This window comes from Rosa rugosa, chromosome 7 (assembly GCF_958449725.1).
Source record: "Rosa rugosa chromosome 7, drRosRugo1.1, whole genome shotgun sequence".
In the NCBI taxonomy this organism is placed as follows: Eukaryota; Viridiplantae; Streptophyta; class Magnoliopsida; order Rosales; family Rosaceae; genus Rosa; species Rosa rugosa.
Window position 1 is genome coordinate 12,094,927 of NC_084826.1, and position 20,314 is coordinate 12,115,240.

The window sequence follows — 20,314 nt, forward strand, 5'->3', positions numbered from 1 at the left end:
ACTAGACCGTGTCATTTAGGTTTCCACTTAGATTCAGTTCTTGCAATGCATTATTTGGAGAGCTCTGTATGTAGCAATGCCTATCAGCAGTAGTTGTTTATGGCTATAGCCTATAAATGGTGAGTTGCTTCTACCACTTGCTGGGGAGGTCTGAATATAATACTGTACATGGAATGTTATCGACAAGACTTGAAGGCGTCTTTTGAAATATACAATAGACAGAAATCGAGATTTTGTTGTCTAAGGAGCGATATCCATCTCTGCTTCTACTTCACAATCAGTGTGGATGTCGTTGGGACGATGTACACTGTCCGGTTCATGATTAGAAGACCAACATGGAAAGCTCAATGAAACATAGAACAGCAGATTAGCTGCAGTCAAAGCAGCCAAGGTCCAGTAGTAATTGTCCAAACGACTCCTGTTTAGGGTTTCTTGGAACCAACTAAGTTTCATTTTACCCACTAAATAAACAGACAACACACTGCTTATAGTCCGATCCCCACTCCAAAAACACCATGAGCCAAAGCCCTGTACCGATTACCGGGTTGAGGTACCTCACCAAGGAGCAAGAAACGGAAGGCTGTCTCTTTAGACCCATTAAGGAGTCCAAGGAGAATAAACTGCGGAATCAACCAAGCTCTGTTCATGGGAATTCCTTCGTTCGGTTCATCAAGCAAACCGTGGCTCTTAACCACAGATAACCTAAGACGCTCCACCGATGCAGCTACAATGCAACATAAACTTGCCATTGTCATCGACAGTGCAAGTAGGGGAGCGTACCTCCTTGTGTTTGAAGGGTCTAGAAAGCCTACAAGGTTCTTCCCAAGGAAGGTGAGATAACAACGCCCTTGCATACTCCTGCAACACAAGAAGGACAAGAAGAGGAAAAGGACCACGACTATGACCTTCAATCTTCAGGCCGTACCGTTTATTCAAGTTGTTTGCTTGTTCAACGAAGTAAGTATTTCCAATAGAGGATACAACACCGATTAGGATAAAGTTCATCCATATCTTTTTTGTTTCTTCCACTTCTGTCACCGTGCAGAGTCTCCACCGCCTTTTTTGTTGTTGCTCAATAGAAGGTGACGCGGGTAATATGATTGCAGCCTTGTCGAGGCATCTGAATTTCAAAGACAAGTAGAACACTCAATTTCTAAACTGGTCAATTGTAATTAAGAAAATGCTCAATTACTCGTCCTCCTACATGAGAGAGAGAGAGAGAGAGAGAGAGAGAGAGAGAGTCAAAATAACCTGAGGCGATTAGTATAAGGTATCTGATAGAAACTGTGTGAGATATACAAACTATCACACCCTGGATGAGTTTTGGATAGTTTGGAGAAAGAGGCCACAAAGACTCTTAGCAAAGTGGTGATAGCGCTTTCTTGGGATTTCGGATATTTGTACGAAGCTGAACCACTCAAGAAAGTGAGTGTTGCTCCCAGGGTACAAATGGCTGCGATCCCAAACAATATCCACCAAGGCTTGATATGACCAAGTGCCAATACTACACATACTGAAGTAAGGGCCGACACAATGAACGAAATGACCAAGCCATTAATACCCATCATCTTCCAACTTGGTTTTGAGTTCTGATCGGCGAATGCCTCTACCGATGTTATCTGACCAGCCATTCCTAAAGCTATTAGAGGTAACGACACATAAAACAGAATTTTTTGTACTTGGCTAAGGCATTGGGTCTGGCTTGCGCTGCAACTGTCTGTTGCTCCAGAAAGTACCGGTGGTGATGACACTGTCAAAAGACCTAAACCCTGCATTTCTTGATGTATTAAATATGAAACGAATTCCAAATTATGCAATTTTTTTTCTTTCAATCGGCTTTTTTACTGCACTAGAATAAGAACTGCACCGAATTTTTGCAGTGTACTATAGTGCAGTAACTGTGTTCAAAATAGGAATGAAAAGACTAGATGCCCTCATGTACACATTGGATCAGGAGAAACATACGGCGGTGTAAGCGAGGCTGGAGAGCAAGGTCATCCAGTAGTTGCCTATATAAGCATCAACTATTAATTGCATGCCCACTGGCATTATGGCCACTGCTCCATAGAACAAATTGACAACTTCTGCTGCGCGTGTGAAGTTGAGCTTCCACACACTAGTTAAGTATGTTACGAGCATCCACAAGACATAATAGAGTATTTTATCCGCCCACGCCAGGACTCCAATTTAAGAAAGCAATCCAGGAAAAGAATAACAAAGAAACTTGGTGCACTACTAGCAAAAAGGCTATTACATACTGATTTTAATCCGTATGTATTAGTCTTATTACCCACTGAAATCTGTGTGTGATGCTCATTGGCCACGCTACACTCACAGATTAGATTTCTGTCCCATTTGAGGGGGGTGGCCATTGGCCTTTGCACACAGATAAAAAAGTCTGTGCGAGAGTTTTCTATGGGACCCACTCAGATTTCATTTTCTATATATCCATCAAATCAGTGTGAAATGAAGGGAGTGCAATCCGTGTGAATCAATACAATCTGATGGATTTATTAAATTTTGGAAATAATAGTATTCCTTCAAAAATAATAAAATAGTATTCACTTCTAATTATAAATCTTTATATAGCATTAATTCTCAATTTTTATTAAAAAAATGATACAAGAACTCCATGAAAACTAATTCCTCTCCTCAGTAAAAGCATATCTGGGCTTAAATCATTGCCAACAAATCGCAGCAAGACTTACCTCAGACCAAATCCTCCACCCTAAAGAATATAACCTTATCGGAGTACTAAGGACTTGTTGACAACAATAAGGAAACGAAAAACAAAGCACAAAAACATAAACAGAAACAAAAGAGAGATGCAGCCGCTATTCGACTTCAAAACGCCGCCAACCCGAAACGATCCATCCCAGTCGTCCAACAGATCGGACCAAGTCCAGCCTAACACAGGTGGGATCTGAAACAAAATATTGATCGATGGTATCAGAAATCAGATAGGAGAATCAACCCGAAACATCTGCACCCTCCGACGATATCATTAACCACCTCGATCGGAGCACCAACGCAATATCCTTTCTGATCCAGCAACACGATCTGCCTTCAATGTTTGGGCTCTGCTTCTTCCTGATCTATCCGGGCAGGGGTGGAAGAGAGCTGCATCATCATATTTTTCTCTATGCGCGTGAGGCTGGGAAGAAGATGAGACTGAGACTGGGAAGGGGAAGATAGGCTATGGGAAAGGAGAGATACATGCACTCCACTTGGATATGTGTAGACTGTTTGAAGATAGAACTCATAACATAACATATACTGGGAAATGGGACGAGAGAGAGAGAGAGAGAGAAATGCAGATTTATTACATACAGAAAACAGTGGCAGTTAGAGTTTTCATCGATATTTGTGTACTTGTTAATTCAAATTCGTTTAAATTCACACTGACTTCGGTGAGAATTGTTTACTCACACTGATGTCTGTGAGTAATTTTTACTTACTCTTATTATTATGAGTAATTGTTATTCTGTTTTGAAATTCAAAACCTATTAACTTTTTTTTAATTTTAGGGAAAGAATTAAAAAATTATAATTGTCTATGAGTATAAAATTGTTTAATAAATGTTATTTTGTTATTAGACACAGATAACAGTGAGTAAAACATTTGTTACAGATATCTGTAAGTATAAAGTTGTTTAATAAATGTTATTTCGTTATTAGACACAGATGACAGTGAGTAAAATATTTGTTACAGATATCTATACGTATAAATTTATTTAATAAATCATATTTTTGTTATTAGACACAGATATTTGTGTGTATAACCTTTGTTACAGATATCTATGAATATACAATAGTTTAATAAATCATTTTTTTGTTATTAGACACAGATATCTGTGTGTAAAACCTTTGCTACAGATGTCTATCTATATAAAAGTAATTAATAAATTATATTTTTGTTATTACACATATATATCCGTGTGTAGAACTTTTCCCACAGATGTCAGTATCTGTTTAATATTTGGGACACACGGATATCTGTGAGAAATTTTATGTCACACAGATTTCAGTGGGTAATATTGGCAACATGTGCGTTGTAGGGTCCAGTTGATCATCTCACACTGATGTCTGTAGCTAAAGATCAAATCCCACAGATTTTTTATCAGTGTGAAAGTCAGTAGGTTTAAAATCTGTGTGTATTGCTACTTTTGCTAGTAGTGGTGTTAGTTATGATCGATGACATATTTTTGGCGATAATGAAAAATGTGAGTTCATATGAATCAAAAAATTAATTAGTAGAACTGACTCAAAGCATAGGTAAGGTCATGCTTACCTTTGATCCTCAACCAAGAAGATATTGTCATTTCTGAGTAGTATTGTTCACAGTAGGGATCCATTTGAGAGAGAGAGAGAGAGAGAGATGCCAAAACTGCTTTTGATTAGTATGATACTATGATTTATAGAAATTTAGGAGATGAAAAATTTTAAAAAATAATGTCAGTGAACTGTGACATGTTGGTAAGAGAAATTACATTAGAAGCTTCAGTGGTCAGCATCATCTGGCTGACGCCGGTGCGTTAGGTACAAGGCCATGGTACCTTAATACGATAGTTAATTTGACAAATAAAAAAATGCGATTAGTACAAGTGTCATAAAATATATAACAACTTCCTGCCTACACAAACGCGCAGAAATTTATGAGGATGCAGCAAATGTTGGTTTTGATCAAACTGCACCTTTGTCATGTTGATGAGGATGCAGCAAATGTTGGTGCACAAAGGATGGCCATGCAGGTGGTTTCCATGATCATGTTCTCCGTGCACTAGTTTTGGCTAGTTTTACTATTTCCTTTTTGTTTTGCACCCTTTGACCTTCTTTTTTTTATTTGCTCTTGGGAAGGTTTTGGTTTGGTCCCCCTTCCCCTATTTGTATTGTTTTTTCTTCTTTTTAATAAATCTAAATGGAGGGACGGGCAGTGGGTTCCCGGTTGTGATAGCCCCCTTTCATTCGGGATTGTGGGTGGGCGCTTGACGCCCCAAATCGGCTTTCACAGAGGAGCTAATATCGCCTAATCCTCTATTTATTTTACCAAAAAAAAAAAAAACGCGCAGAAATTAAGCATGTAGAAACCAACGTCAATCGATCCTATGCGCCATTCCTATTTGATTATTTTCTTAGGTTGCCAGCATGTGTATTCCCACATGAATTACAAGGTTCGAAGGATCCCCTAGCCTTGTCCAGGCCGGCCGGCCGGCTACTCTATCATTATATATTAGTCAAAATTGGGGTTTTGCTAATGTCTTTAAGTTTTGCGGTAAAACAAGATCATTAACTTTCTTCCACGCACACAAAAGAAAGAAAAAATCATTAAACCACGTTAATTAGGTTCCCCCAGTTGCAATATCAATTCAATTTACGATGCTTGATACTTCATATATATATATATATCTCCGTGATTATGGAGTAGAGTTCTGGAATATGTCAAGAGTAAGTTGCTCCAGAGTCCAGATTGGGAATGTTGACGAATTGTTGTTCACACATTGTGGCTGACGAGAGCACATAAGTTAAAGCACAGCAGACGCTTGTTTATCAGTTAAAAAGGTGTCCGTTACGGTGAAAATTTGAGGGCGTTTATGACATATCCTCGAGACAATAGATCTGTTCGACTTTAGTTCCCTATCTTCTTGAGTTCCTTCAAGATGCAGTAATCCCCAAAAATCAGAGAAAAACTCATAGCCCATAAACTCTTATTGATCTTCAGAAAGTAGGGGTGGGTTCGGTTCCGATCGGTTCGGTTTTAGGCCGAAACCGAAAACCGAACCGAATTGTCAGTTCGGTTTGTGTATTTTTTGGTTTGGTTCGGTTTTTTTTTTTTCTTTCAATAAAACAGTTTTTTTTTTTCAATAAAACAATTTTTTTTTGTTTTTTGGCAAGACAATAATCTTGCTTCGTAGTTCATAATCAAATTTCAAAGCTTCATTATATGAAATGGTTGGCTTTGGTTCTTGTTTCGAATTCGATCAACTAGGTCAAACTTAGTTACTCTTATAAACCTATATTTATATATCATACACTCCAAAGAGAAACCTCTATAAATTCAAAGAAAATAAAAAAACCGACCGTTGGATGCGATTATTACAATAAATTATGCGTGTGGTTAAAAATTTAGCAAATTTCACAATAGTTTCGAACCCGATCGGATTGGTCAACCGTAGTCACTTGTATGTTTTCTTGGTTGACCAATAAAGTGACGACCGCGAAACGTGCTTATTTTTTTACATCATGTTTGTAAATATTTCATTGATGGATGTGCGTTGACATAAGATAAAAATTTCAATTTTAATTACTAATACATTGGCCTATACCAATTTGTCTCCTAAAGTAGTATGACTTGTATATTGTATTTAAATTATTGAGGTTCATTCTAAAGCAACCATGAAGAGAAAAATGAATTTGGAGAAACTAACTACTCGATGGAGAGATTATAATGTTTTATGGTGGTTGTAAAAAATCCGGCCAATTTGGTTCTCGTTTCGAATTCGATCAACTAGGTCAAACTTAGTTACTCTTATAAACCTATATTTATATATCATACACTCCAAAGAGAAACCTCTATAAATTCAAAGAAAATAAAAAAACCGACCGTTGGATGCGATTATTACAATAAATTATGCGTGTGGTTAAAAATTTAGCAAATTTCACAATAGTTTCGAACCCGATCGGATTGGTCAACCGTAGTCACTTGTATGTTTTCTTGGTTGACCAATAAAGTGACGACCGCGAAACGTGCTTATTTTTTTACATCATGTTTGTAAATATTTCATTGATAGATGTGCGTTGACATAAGATAAAAATTTCAATTTTAATTACTAATACATTGGCCTATACCAATTTGTCTCCTAAAGTAGTTTGACTTGTATATTGTATTTAAATTATTGAGGTTCATTCTAAAGCAACCATGAAGAGAAAAATGAATTTGGAGAAACTAACTACTCGATGGAGAGATTATAATGTTTTATGGTGGTTGTAAAAAAATCCGGCCAATTTGGTTCTCGTTTCGAATTCGATCAACTAGGTCAAACTTAGTTACTCTTATAAACCTATATTTATATATCATACACTCCAAAGAGAAACCTCTATAAATTCAAAGAAAATAAAAAAACCGACCGTTGGATGCGATTATTACAATAAATTATGCGTGTGGTTAAAAATTTAGCAAATTTCACAATAGTCTCGAACCCGATCGGATTGGTCAACCGTAGTCACTTGTATGTTTTCTTGGTTGACCAATAAAGTGACGACCGCGAAACGTGCTTATTTTTTTACATCATGTTTGTAAATATTTCATTGATGGATGTGCGTTGACATAAGATAAAAATTTCAATTTTAATTACTAATACATTGGCCTATACCAATTTGTCTCCTAAAGTAGTATGACTTGTATATTGTATTTAAATTATTGAGGTTCATTCTAAAGCAACCATGAAGAGAAAAATGAATTTGGAGAAACTAACTACTCGATGGAGAGATTATAATGTTTTATGGTGGTTGTAAAAAAATCCGGCCAATTTGGTTCTCGTTTCGAATTCGATCAACTAGGTCAAACTTAGTTACTCTTATAAACCTATATTTATATATCATACACTCCAAAGAGAAACCTCTATAAATTCAAAGAAAATAAAAAAACCGACCGTTGGATGCGATTATTACAATAAATTATGCGTGTGGTTAAAAATTTAGCAAATTTCACAATAGTTTCGAACCCGATCGGATTGGTCAACCGTAGTCACTTGTATGTTTTCTTGGTTGACCAATAAAGTGACGACCGCGAAACGTGCTTATTTTTTTACATCATGTTTGTAAATATTTCATTGATGGATGTGCGTTGACATAAGATAAAAATTTCAATTTTAATTACCAATACATTGGCCTATACCAATTTGTCTCCTAAAGTAGTATAACTTATATATTGTATTTAAATTATTGAGGTTCATTCTAAAGCAACCATGAAGAGAAAAATGAATTTGGAGAAACCAACCACTCGATGGAGAGATTGTAATGTTTTATGGTGGTTGTAAAAAATCCGGCCAATTTGGTTATCGTTTCGAAGTCGATCAACTAGGTCAAACTTAGTTACTCTTATAAACCTATCTTTATATATCATACACTCCAAAGAGAAACCTCTATAAATTCAAAGAAAATAAAAAAACTGACCGTTGGATGCGATGATTACAATAAAATATGCGTGTGTTAAAAAATTTAGCAAATTTCACAATAGTTTCGAACCCGATCGGATTGGTAAACCGTGGTCATAAAATTTCACAATATTTCGGTTCGGTTCGGTTTGGTTTTCACCTAGCCGAAACCGAAAACCGAACACGAACATAATCGGTTCGGTTCGGTTTTTTTCGGCTACGGTTCGGTTTTCGGTGCGGTTTTTCGGTTTTCGGTTTCGTTTGGCCACCCCTATCAAAAAGGGTAAAATTCTCATATGATACCTTAATTATTGTCAAATGCAATTTTTGATACCCAAAATTTAGTAAAAAGTCTCGTGATATCTGTACTATTGTGCCGTGAGCCATTATGATATTACAAGTACCATTGTAATATTGTTTGATGAATCACATTCTTTTTAACGGAAAATGAGACGGAAGATTTACACTCATTATTTGATGATGAATGGAAGGCACAACTGTAGACTCACCCAGAGTAAATATCAAATTAAATTCTTAAATTTGTTTGTCACTTAGCTAGTTAGAAAGTGTAATTCTATCCCGAACTTATGTCCATTTATGATGTAACTGTAAATACAAGGATGTACGAGCTCCAGAATAAACGACAGATTACAAACTCAACATAATCAAGAACAGAGAATATGCATAACACAACAAAATTGGTTACGCAGTGAAAACCTCAATTGAGATCAAAAACACTGCGGGACTCTTACTCTTGAGAACCCAAATGAAATCAATCCACTAGATACACCAGATTACAAGCTTACAACTCAGGTATTGCACTGACCGCGGCAATCCCTCCTGAACTGACTAACTTACAACTCTGAGATTGCACTAACCTCGGCAATCATTCCTGGACAGACTCACTAGTTGTTTTACAAACTATTTTCAATCATGGAACAAAACAGTTTGACAAAACATAATAAACAAAGAGATCGACTCTTTTACAACAACGTGATTGTAAAGCCTGAACTCTTTCAATGCAAAGAAGAACCACAGAACTCCTATATATATAGGAGGAAGAATAACCAAGACTCCTTCAGCTTGGTTGGAGTAGAGTCACGAGGAGGGACCGGACAGTGAGCTAAGATAGAGAACCTAGCTGCAATTGTCTCCAACTTTGATCTTCGACAGCAAAGCCTTCATGATTGCATTGAGTGGACAACAAGAAAAAGATATGGTTGCTTTCACCTTTCTTCTTCACTCCGATCCATCTCAAGGGGATATTAATTACCTCTCCAAGATTTTCTTCCTCACCCGGATCCATCTCAATGGGATATTAATTACCTCTCCAAGATTTTCTTCCTCACCCGGATCCATCTCAATGGGATATTGCCTCTCCTTGCCAATATGTTAATACTAACAAATCACCAAGGCACCGGATCCATCTCAAGGGGATATTGCATTGAGTGGGCAAGACGAGATGGCGGGCAACCAGATGTAGTTGCTTCCTACTTTCTTCTTTGACAGCAATGTTTCCATAAGAAGAAATGGAAAACCACGTTGTCATGTTCTTCCTTTTCTCTTTCATAGCATGTTCTCATGTTCTTCCTTTTCTCTTTCATAGCATGTTCTCCACGAAGGAGAGAAATAGAAAAACTGAAAACCCAGATGCAACTCCCTTTTCTTTTTGGTTTTCAACAGAAGGAATGATCATGTGAAGGAGAAGAGGTGTACAGTAATATTCTTCACCTTTTGATCATTGCAGCAAGCTGTAATATTCTTTTGACAGCATTTTCTCCACAATACAATTAAACAATCTTGCATGCTAAAAAAAAAGCCACCAATTCTTCAACACGTACGAAAGAGCAAAGCAACCACACCACACTTCCCTTGAAACAATTCCTTATACTTCACACTTCCTTATACTTCACACGGCTGGTATAGTAGGTTTTGGAATGCCAACAATATTTTATACTAACAGTAACTCACCGCCGGCGTATTTCAGACAATGCCGATTGTATATTTCACACATGCTGGCTAGCAACTTAATTAGATATAACCATCTTTGCAATGCATTGTACTCTTCTAAGCCCTCCTCCTCCTTGAGTCTTTTTGAGTGTAGGTGTTGAGGTGCTTGTTCTTTGTGTTTTTTTCTTTGTTGTATTAAAGTTTCTTTGCCAAAAAAAAGAAAGCCTATATATATTTTCCTTAATTAGCAAATAATAGGGCAAACTACAAGCTCCTGCGCTAGCTGTACTTTGTCCACGATGATATATCACTTCCTACACTACATTTTTCAATATATTTTAATGGGAACTTTTACTATACATGTGTGTATGTCATACATATATGATCCAGTTGTGTAAGTCATAAGTAGTTTTTCCACTTTTCAATGTAGGGGCTCATACACCATTGGATCAATTCTAATGTCCTCCATAAGTAGTTTTTCTATTATACATGGCGCGCGTACACACATGTATAGTAAAAATTTCATATTCTAATGTGCTCCATGCATTATCTTTTTGGTCCAAAATACTGTTAAGTGCTAATATGACAAATGTGATGTGATACCCACAAATGTAATCATAATAAGCAGTAAATAACTAATACAGTGGAGGCAAAAGCTTATATGTGCAAAGAGGTGTCAGAGGAACATATAAGAGCATCTCCAACCATTGAGTCAAAAGCCAAAGCCATATGTAAAATATGACTCCCCTAATGTCATCACTATTCATTCAATTTTTGCATCTCCAACCATCTTTAGTCAAAAGCCAAAGTCATTTAATAAATTAATCATTTTCGAGAATTAATTAACTACAATATGTAGCACATGCAGCGGGGCCCACCATTTTTTCAGCCAAAGAAATTTGGCTTTCGTTCTACAAACTTGAGTCATTTTGACTCCAATTATGGCTCAAGAGTCAAAATAGCTAAAGCAAGAGCATGGTTGGAGATCCCTCTACCAAAAAGCCAAAGTCAAAATGACTTATAGCTAAATGGTTGGAGATGCTCTAAGAAGAGATCAAAATTTGTAAGGGGCTACAAATTAATCCCTAATGTTCTGGCCTGTAATCTATATTATGTTCATTGGTAGAATCAAGTCCCACCAGCACGGCATATGGGGCCCAAGAGTGGGGTGGGGACTTGAAAAATTAGTACAAGTTAAAGCATATACTGTCAAGTCAAAGGTTTAAAACGGCAGAAAAAACATGAAGAGAGTTAATAAATCACAACTATCCGCCATAACGGCGGAGAATATTAAACTGAGAACAACAAAGTAATTCTAGAATTTGTTTTGTTGATCCATAAACTGAATTGAAAACTAGAGGATGCCTAACAAAAGCAATAACCCGTTCAAAGAAAAAGAAAAACAATAAAGTGTACGTCATGCTACCACGTACTAGCTTTTTCAATCTTCAATAATGCCCTGGCCTGCGTTCTCCACGTCGACGTCTCCCAATCCTGTGTCTTCTTCTTCTTCTTCTTCTTCTTCTTCCTCACCCTCATCACCACTACTCATAACCTCCGCATTCTTCTGCTGATCTGTGTGCATCTTATCCTCCACCTCACTCACCACTCTCGGTGCCTCCTTAACTACAAGTTTCCCCTTGCGATGCTCCATTGCTTCCCTGCAGGTTTCAATGGCTTCGCTCAAAACCGATATCCCTTGCTTCTTATCGAGAGTCTGCGTAGTAACAACATAACGCGGAGGAGCAATCAGCTTAACTTTCACAGGACACTCATCGTTCCCCGCAGCTTCCGCCTTTCGAAGCGCATCCTTGATATGAAGAACGCCGTCGAAGTGATAACACGTGACTTCAGTATCGGCTCGGATCTTCAATGGTTGCACCGGCATTCTTCTCCTGATGTTCTTCAGCAGACATTCCTTTACCTCCTCCGACATGGCGGGAGTGAGGGAGTCGAGAATCGAATCGGAATCCGTGGCGATTATTTTGAAAGCTTCAGCTGCATGGCCGTACTTCCGGTACAGCGGCCATGCAATGTTGACGTACAACTCCTCCAAATCAATGTTCAAAGTCTCGGCCACGTGGCGCATGATGGAGTGGACGAGCTTGCTCTTGTTGTACTTTTCGTCGCAGGCCTGGATGTCTTCGTGGGAAAGCCTCCGCTTGCTCAAGTCTATGTAGCCCTTGTGTTCGTCGACCTTGTAAACCAGGACGGGCTCGATGCGGCCCACCTTGACGTGTTTGTTGATGCTCCGGAGGCGACGATTGCTTAGCTCCGTCAAGGGAATCATGCCCTCCATGTTGTTGTACTCGAGGAGGGAGACCTTGGCACCCATGTTGTCAATGCTATTGACCTGGATCATCACCGCCGCGTCTACCTCCGGGTATTTTGCTTCGTACATGCGGCACTCCAAATTCGGCGTATTGGAAGCCATGGATTATGGATGGGCTCGGTAAATTGACTGATTAGTTTTTTTTTTCCTTGAGAAAGAAAGATCGATTAGCAGACAATATCAAGTCCAGTAGTAGACATGCGCAAGTTATATATAGCAATAAAAAAAAGCTAATTCTAATGGGGACGAGTAAACCCTAATTCTAATAGAATTGGGTAAAACTTTCTAGGAAAGAAATAATCATTCTTTGTAGACTAAGGCAATGAATCCTAATTCGCCAAAACCTTATCCACATCTGTCGGTCGCTAGCGATCGATGTTTTACTATTTTATGACGGTTGAATCTAAAAGTTGGGATTACTTGGGAAGACCAGGTTTTTTAAACTCCTAGAGGCTTGGGAGTTTAAGAATTTTGCTAACCAACTCCAACATCTTCCGCAGCTGCAACTGAAACAATCACCTTTTGAACAACTGGAGAACTTACTATTTTGAACAACCTCCAACAGCAACTTTTGCCAGATTAACTTATAAGTTATAACGCTTTTGTAGAGCTATCATTTTTGCACCAACTCCACTTGGATGGACTTCAACTAAAAGGTAAAATATGTAAAAACTCTTTCACTATTTCAATAATATGTAATAATTTCCCTTATGTATTTCATTGTTCTAATTCATTGATAAAAACATAATCCGCAGCAAAGCGCGGGTAAGTTTTCTAGTATAAGTTGGGTTTTCGTTACTGTTACTACGCAACATTGGCAGTTTGAGCCTAGCCGAGATCAGAAAAGACGTTATTGCCCTTATTAGTTTGGTTTTTACGACACTGCCATCCGCCGGGTATTGACTCTGATCTTCAGCCGCAGCTCAATTTTTTTTCCCTCTCTCTTGCTGCGCTCGCTCTACTCATGCAACCGGCCACTCCCATTTCACCACCACCAGGTGCTTCTCCTCTCTTCCTCCGTCGCTCTCTTTTGCTCTTCTTATTCTTATTGTTCATTTTCGAGTTGATGAGTACCTTTGGCTTGCAACATTCACCATACTGCGTTGGACATGCAAAATTGTGTGCACATTGTTCATAATGAATTACTGTTTTTCAGCCCTGTTTCTGTTCTTTGTATATCTTAAGATTCTCTACTTATTATGCTTGCTCATGCGCAGTATCATTCTCTTTGCATCTGTTGTTGCAATTCTTGGACTAGAAATATTGCTTGAGTCTGCTTGAGAACTAATCTCAAAGGTAAGTGATCCAGCTTGGTTAAGTTTGAAAATTTTCCTCTTTTTTTTTTTTTTGTGTGTGAATTTAATTTGCTGGCGTTTTGTTTTGGTTTTGAAGAGGGAGTAGTTTAGAGAGAAGTACACAGGAATATCGCCACAACAAATTGATCGCTGCTGTAAGTGAATCTCATTTCCCAGATCTACATGCTCAATTCTTCTTGCTATGATTTTTTTGTTTGCTTTGCAGAAATGTTAGTGTTGGTCCATAATATGTCAAGTTGTTGGAAGATCCTATAATCATTGAGCTTGCATTAGAGTCTGTAACTTAGACATGAGACATGAATATTGTTATTTAATACTAAACTGATCACCTGAATGAATTTGTTTCACATTTCAGGGATACATACGAGATATTGCATTTGAACCACGACGTTGGGCTGCTCCAAGGATACATACGATACCCACTTTTGAAATATGTAGATGTACAATGAATGTATAAAACTTAGCAAGCACAAAAACCCGCGGCATTGCGTGGCAGTGATTAACTAGTATATATAAAGTACTAGCAGCATGGGAACAGAAAAGAAGTGTACGTAACTTGAAGAGATGGGAACAGGGTGCTCACGATATGAGGCCTCACAGTCACAGCAGCTGAGACCTGGAGAACCAAGTAACAAGGCAAGCCCTTCATAACTTTGAAAATTTTCATATTTATGCTTTTATACTGTGAAATTGTCTGTTTCTTACTTCATTTCTGCTCCTAATCGAAGTTTGTGTGACTGTTAAACAAGCGCACCTCAGAAAAGACAATTGAAATCAACTAACAAGTACATGAACATCATCAATATCAATTATCATTCCTTTTTCCGAGTATTAACACTATCGCTGTTATTGTTACAGAAGTACTGGGTTGACAAGAAGTCCAACAACAGCTTCATGGTGTATCCAAGGGATCTCACAATCATTTGGGCTGAAGACAAACAGTACTGGCACTGGCCTTCCCTGGAAGAAACAAGGTACAATTAAACTCCAGTAAATATCAAGAAATGTCACCAAAGGAAAAGCAAATGTGATGTGTTGTTGATTAACTAATGTTAGGACTAATATAAGTTTTGTCCTAACTCTCAGTTTCCTTGCAGTAATGTCTTTATCGATGTCGCTGAACTGTTAAAGGTCTGCTGGCTTCAAGTTCATGGAAAAATTGATTCCACAAAGCTGTCACCAGGAACCATATATGAAGTAGTATTTATAGTGATGTTGAAAGCTGCAGCTTATGGATGGAAAGTTCCTGTCAATGTCAGCCTCACTCTCCCAGATGGTAACAAGCAAGAACGTAAAGCTGATCTGAATAAAATCCCTAGAGAACAATGGACAGAGATACCAGTAGGCGAGTTTAGAGCATCAACAGGATTACTTGGGAACATTGAATTTTCGATGTATGAATATGAAGATGGGAAATGGAAGAGTGGACTTCTGATCAAGGGCGTTGCCGTTCGGCCTAAAAACTGAGAGGGTACTCAAAACTTTGCTTATGAGCGGAGAGAGAGAATGTTCTGAGTTTATCAGCAAAACTTCTTAGTGGTTTGCATATATAATGGTTTTCAATAAAATCTCAGAACTTGCAATTTTTGAAGTCAAATAAGGTTTTTATGGCAAATGAACCATGAAAGTCATTACTAGAATGATTAATGAAGTTTAGCTCAGAGCTAGAACTATTCAAAAATTTGAGTACAAATAAATATACCTGAAAGGGTCAGAGGTGAACATTACATTACACTTTGTTAAACAAAAAAAAAAAAACATTACATTACATTACACTATTCACTGCCACTAGTGTTTTATAAAAAGTGGTTCTATTTGGTCAACATTCATATTTTATTCATTTGGTATCCATACAATGCATATGAACAATGATCAACTTAATGGAAACCTCAGGAAGAAAAAAGATGCACCAACAGAAATACAGAATAATTGCAATTGATGACTCCTGGGCCTCTATTATACTTTAAAGAGAAAAAGAGACGTTATGTTTTGGAAATGTATGTTGAATTATCTTGATCTAACTAGATAGTAACACTTGCAAGTTGCAATATATACATCAGTATAGACTACTCTAGACTAGAATCAAATATGATATATGCTTTAAGATATTTTGTATAAGCTTATCATAAATTAATGTTACGTGTGTGGTTCGGACTTCATCATCGTGGCTTCTTGAATGACCATAGAGTTTGAATTTGGTGATTTAGTCTTGTTGACTTCATTTTTGTGATGTGAAAAGAATTCTCGTCATGCACTGATGTACATGTGAAACCCAATGAGATCATCGATCAGCACCAATGCACCATGAGCTGTGTCTTTAACTTGGTTCATTATTATTTGGGTTGTAGACTTGTAGTTGTACAGTTATACCTAACCCGAGGGCAGAAAAAGTAAAAGAGCGAGGGAAAAAAAAAAGGTTATTTCCCGTATACCCAAAAAGTTTATGTATTGTGCCCAACTGCCCAACACTCTTGTATTACACTATTACTTTAGGAAAAGACTAATAGGGATAGGTCTTTTCAAGATAATGCCTTTTGTATCCTATGTTGACCCGTGGTTTTAGCAATATCATTCTACCAAAAAAAACTTTGCTTCAAACGACAAAAACAAAAACAAGACTAGCCTTCAACATGCCTAAGTTTTTCACCTAACGGTTACTTTAACAGGCAGAATCACTGCTGCTTGTCTAGATTTTTGGTTTAAAACTGATTTTTTCAGGTGAATAGTAAAATTAGAACCTTAGATTTCTACGGGATGCATGCATCTAGATAATGAAACATAATGACAAATATAATTAATGAAACATAATGACAACTCTAATTTTTGATGAAGTGGGTGAGCAACCTGAATTTATTTATTCAAATATACATACATATTAAACATTCAGAGCCTCATTCTCAGGTAAACAGCAAAAAGGCTGTTTAGCTATCCATAAGAATGAGAACAGATACTTACTTGAAATGAAAGCACACTACTTCACACTTAGACAGGAAGGGAAGCACACTGATATACTATTTGAGAGAAGACTCTTCTGCTCAATTTTTCTGATTCTGTTTCTCTCCGTTTTTCGAATGCCTAACAACTGAAACTAAGGCTCCATATATAGGGAGCGGACTTCAAACTAGAATTCAAAATATCACAATGTACAGAACAACTCCGTGACTCTTCTGCTTTCCTGAGTGCTCCTCATGATGGAGGTCGGATGGGGAAAGCATAAAGATAGTAGGTGAAATGTCTTTTTCTTTTCTTTTTGAAAAAGCAAAAGTAGCTTTTGACAAAGTCAAAAGTTATACAGTTGCAATTTTGGTGCTTATTCTTCACCTGTAGCTTCACATATTTTCGTCAGTTTCTGAGTTGTGGCCAAGGACAAAGGAGTCGTTGTCTGCCTGTGTCATTCGGGTAGTGGTTGCATTATCTTCGACATCTGTATCAACATACATTTTATAGTGGTTGTCATTTTCAAGCCTTTCAACCTACTGTAAGTATGCCAGTGTCGAGTCTATCTCTTTTCTGGTGAGAGATAGGAAGAGGTCACTGCTGACTACGTCAGGGTGATCATAAGCAGTGATAATGGTTTTTTCTCCTGCTGCCAGGAAGGTATTCTTTGTATCTTCAGAGTTGATCTTTTTGATATATTCTAGGGACATGGCCTTCATCCATGGGATGCTTGAATTTGGTTGACCATTGTATCCCACACAGGCAGGCTGAAGATATCTTCTTTGAATAATTCTCACATAATGATATGGAGAAATGTACTCAACCTCACCGTTTGCCTTCTGGATCCATTCTGGTGGAGTGGATCTGAACTTCAGACGAAGCATACAGTCATTTTTTCTAATATTTTTGACTATGTCGACAATGATAGGTGGCAGGCCTTTGAGATCATCGTTTGTTTTGGTCCACAGATTATGGACAAAACCATTTTCAACAAGCCAAAGCTTGTGTTCTTGAGGATGTTCACTCTGAACATTAACTAAGTATCTTCCAACATAGGGTCCTGCAATAATAAAGAGGGTTGGAGGAATACATGCCTCAGAATTATGACTTCCTATCAGACTGTGGAATTCATGCCAATCTGATTCTTTTAGTGCTATAATAGGGACTCTAGCACTTTCTGGATCTTTGAGGAAGTGAATTTTTTCTTTTCTAACAGCACTCTGCTGTGTATGCAGTTCTTCAAACTGTGGTCTAGCATTTTCATAGAGCTCTTCAGCAAGTGCAAAGAGAGCTGGGAACATCAGACCACTACTTCTTTCCTGAAAAGCAAATAGGAGATTATCCAGAATTGCTTTCTGGTGATAAGCCAGTCTCCTGCCAGTTCTGAACACAGGAGCATCAAATGTTTGAAGTTCATAATTAAAAACATTTATTACTCCAGTTGGAGTAGGTTTGCTTTTTGGCAAAGCAACAGCCGTCAACGGTCTTGATGAGCCTTTACCGTCTGCCGTTTGAGACGGGCTAGCCAATCCTTTACCCTGGGATTGATCAGTTGTGGCTAGTCCTTTTGGGCCTAGCAGGAATCTTTTGAGGATTTTTTCTTTGGGATCCTCAGCAGTTTCATGTTCTTTCCCAGTTCTTCTGCTTCTGGGATTGCGACCTTCGTCGTCGTCTTTTCGGCTGAACATTGCTAGTTCTCTGGTTAAGGCGTCTGGAAGATAATTCTTGTTTCCTGCAATTAATTCAACAACATAATCATATTGGTTAAGAAATAATTGCCAGTTTGCTAATCTTCCTCTATCAGCAGCTTTATCAAGTTTGAAATTTTTGAAATTCTTTACTCTAGCACAATCGGTGCGAACAGTAAAGGTTTTTCCAAGAAAAGATGGAGAATTTTAAATTGTTTTCTTAACAGCCAAAATTTCTTTTTCCCATGTGGGATAATTCAGTTCTGCAGGGTTGAACTTGCCGCTACAAAATTTACAGATTTTTTCAATGTTAGTTCCAGGCGTTTTTGCCAGAACAACACCGGACCAATAATTATCACTCGCATCTGTCTGAAGGATAATTTCATCATTTTCCTCTGGTTGTTGTAGAGGAGGGAGGTTTTTGCAGAGATTTTTTATCTGCTTCACAATTTTTTCATCATCTTCTGTGAAGTTCCATTTTCTTTTGGAACTTGTCTTAGGAGATAACATCGCTGTTAACCCTGAGATTTTGGGAATGAAATCTCTCCCGTAATTTATGACACCTGAAAATCTCTCTAGACTCTTAGCATCAGGAATTCTATCTGGGAACTTCCAGATCTTCTTAAGGATATGAGGTTGAAGTTTTATCACTTCATTCTTGATGTTTATTCCTAGGAAATCAACTTCATCGAGGATAAAGAAGATTTTCTTTTCACCTAGGATAATTCCATGCTGAACTATCAGCTTTACAACCTCGTGGAGGTGTTTCATATGTTCTTCTCTATTTTTGGAGAAGACAAGGATGTCATCTATGTAGACGACGCATAACTCCGCAACATGTTTGAAGATGTTGTCCATCTTTCTCTGGAAGATTGAGGGAGCTTGCTTTAGACCAAAAGGCATTACTAACCATTCATAATGACCTTGTGGTGTTCCAAATGCAGTGAGAGGAATACTCTCAGGATGCATCTTGACTTGCCAAAAACCCGACTTTGCATCGAATTTTGAAAAGACTTTAGCTCCTCTGAGCTGATTGATCAGTACTCTTACTTGAGCAATTTGATAACCGTCTTTGACAGTCTTCTTGTTGACATCTCTGTAGTCAATTACCATTCTAGCTTTTCCTCTGACATTTTCTGTATGATTTCTCACGTAGAATGCTGGAGCATGATGAGGGCTAGTGGAAGGTTGAATTAATCTCTTGTTCAGGTGATCTTCAACATCTTTTCTGAATTCTTTTTGATCTTCCTCTTTGTACTGAGGAATGGCTTTGACATGACAAATGGCATTCATGTCATGTAATCTTAATTCACAGACCACTGGGTCTTTTTCCCAAAACTTCTGAGGGTCTACATCGATATTCTGTTCGAGTAGTTTCTTGATTTTATCAAGAGTGGGAATTTTCTGAGACTCAAGCTTATTCTGGAAGTGCTTGAGGTTATGCTCATGGATGAAACTAGCTTCTTCTTCTTCACTAGTTTCTTCTTCTTCTTCTTCAGAAGATTCAACAAGTAATTCTTGTTGTTGTTTGATTTGGAGTATGGGTTCAAATTTGGGTTGGTAGGTAAGATCACCACTATTCTGGTGCGATCTCTTATATTGGGTAGTAAAGTTTGGTCCTACCACATTTTTGGCTTGAGTAAGCCTATCTGCCTAGAACACCCGTTCTCCTTTTCTGAAGCCTATCGCTTCTTCATCCTGAATAAATCTCTGTTGGAGAATAAAATCATTTCCCAACAAGAAATCTGATCCTTGGCCTTCAGATTGCCAAACATTGTGGATGATAAATGTTCCTCCACCAATGGTGATATGAACATTTTTTGCTACTTTGTTCATTGTAAGGTGACTTCCGTCAAAGGTGACACCAGTAGCAGTTCTTTTCTTATCTTCTTTCCAGAGTTTTTCTGGAATTGCAAATCTCTTTGCAACAGTAAATCCC

At 37.8% G+C, this 20,314-nt stretch overlaps 3 protein-coding genes and 1 long non-coding RNA gene across 5 annotated transcripts; 1 reads left to right on the plus strand and 3 right to left on the minus strand.

The window, feature by feature from the left end:
• Window positions 1-157: 157 nt before the first annotated feature.
• LOC133719915 (protein NRT1/ PTR FAMILY 5.5-like) lies at window positions 158-2,224 on the minus strand. The gene is made up of 2 exons (XM_062146104.1): window positions 1,252-2,224; window positions 158-1,120 (listed from the first exon to the last, which is right to left on the minus strand). Exons 1-2 carry the CDS (start codon window positions 1,773-1,775, stop codon window positions 703-705), a joined length of 942 nt encoding a protein of 313 aa, XP_062002088.1. The 5' UTR covers window positions 1,776-2,224; the 3' UTR covers window positions 158-702.
• Window positions 2,225-11,543: 9,319 nt separating this feature from the next.
• LOC133722842 (eukaryotic translation initiation factor 2 subunit alpha homolog) lies at window positions 11,544-12,536 on the minus strand. The gene has a single exon (XM_062149707.1). It carries the CDS (start codon window positions 12,534-12,536, stop codon window positions 11,544-11,546), a length of 993 nt encoding a protein of 330 aa, XP_062005691.1.
• Window positions 12,537-13,388: 852 nt separating this feature from the next.
• On the plus strand, window positions 13,389-15,299 carry LOC133721663 (protein PHLOEM PROTEIN 2-LIKE A1-like). 2 transcript variants are annotated; one of them, XM_062148345.1, is made up of 6 exons: window positions 13,389-13,432; window positions 13,652-13,730; window positions 13,827-13,884; window positions 14,106-14,386; window positions 14,609-14,724; window positions 14,848-15,299. In XM_062148345.1, the coding sequence occupies exons 4-6, from the start codon at window positions 14,315-14,317 to the stop codon at window positions 15,215-15,217; spliced, it is 558 nt and encodes a 185-aa protein (XP_062004329.1). In that variant the 5' UTR covers window positions 13,389-13,432; window positions 13,652-13,730; window positions 13,827-13,884; window positions 14,106-14,314; the 3' UTR covers window positions 15,218-15,299. The 2 variants fall into 2 exon arrangements, with proteins under 2 accessions (XP_062004329.1, XP_062004328.1); XM_062148344.1 differs by lacking the exon at window positions 13,389-13,432 and having other exon boundaries at window positions 13,503-13,730.
• Window positions 14,495-16,844, minus strand: LOC133721664 (uncharacterized). Its single transcript, XR_009852292.1, has 2 exons — window positions 16,706-16,844; window positions 14,495-14,710 (listed from the first exon to the last, which is right to left on the minus strand). It is a non-coding gene; the product is annotated as an uncharacterized LOC133721664 (long non-coding RNA).
• Window positions 16,845-20,314: the final 3,470 nt, after the last annotated feature.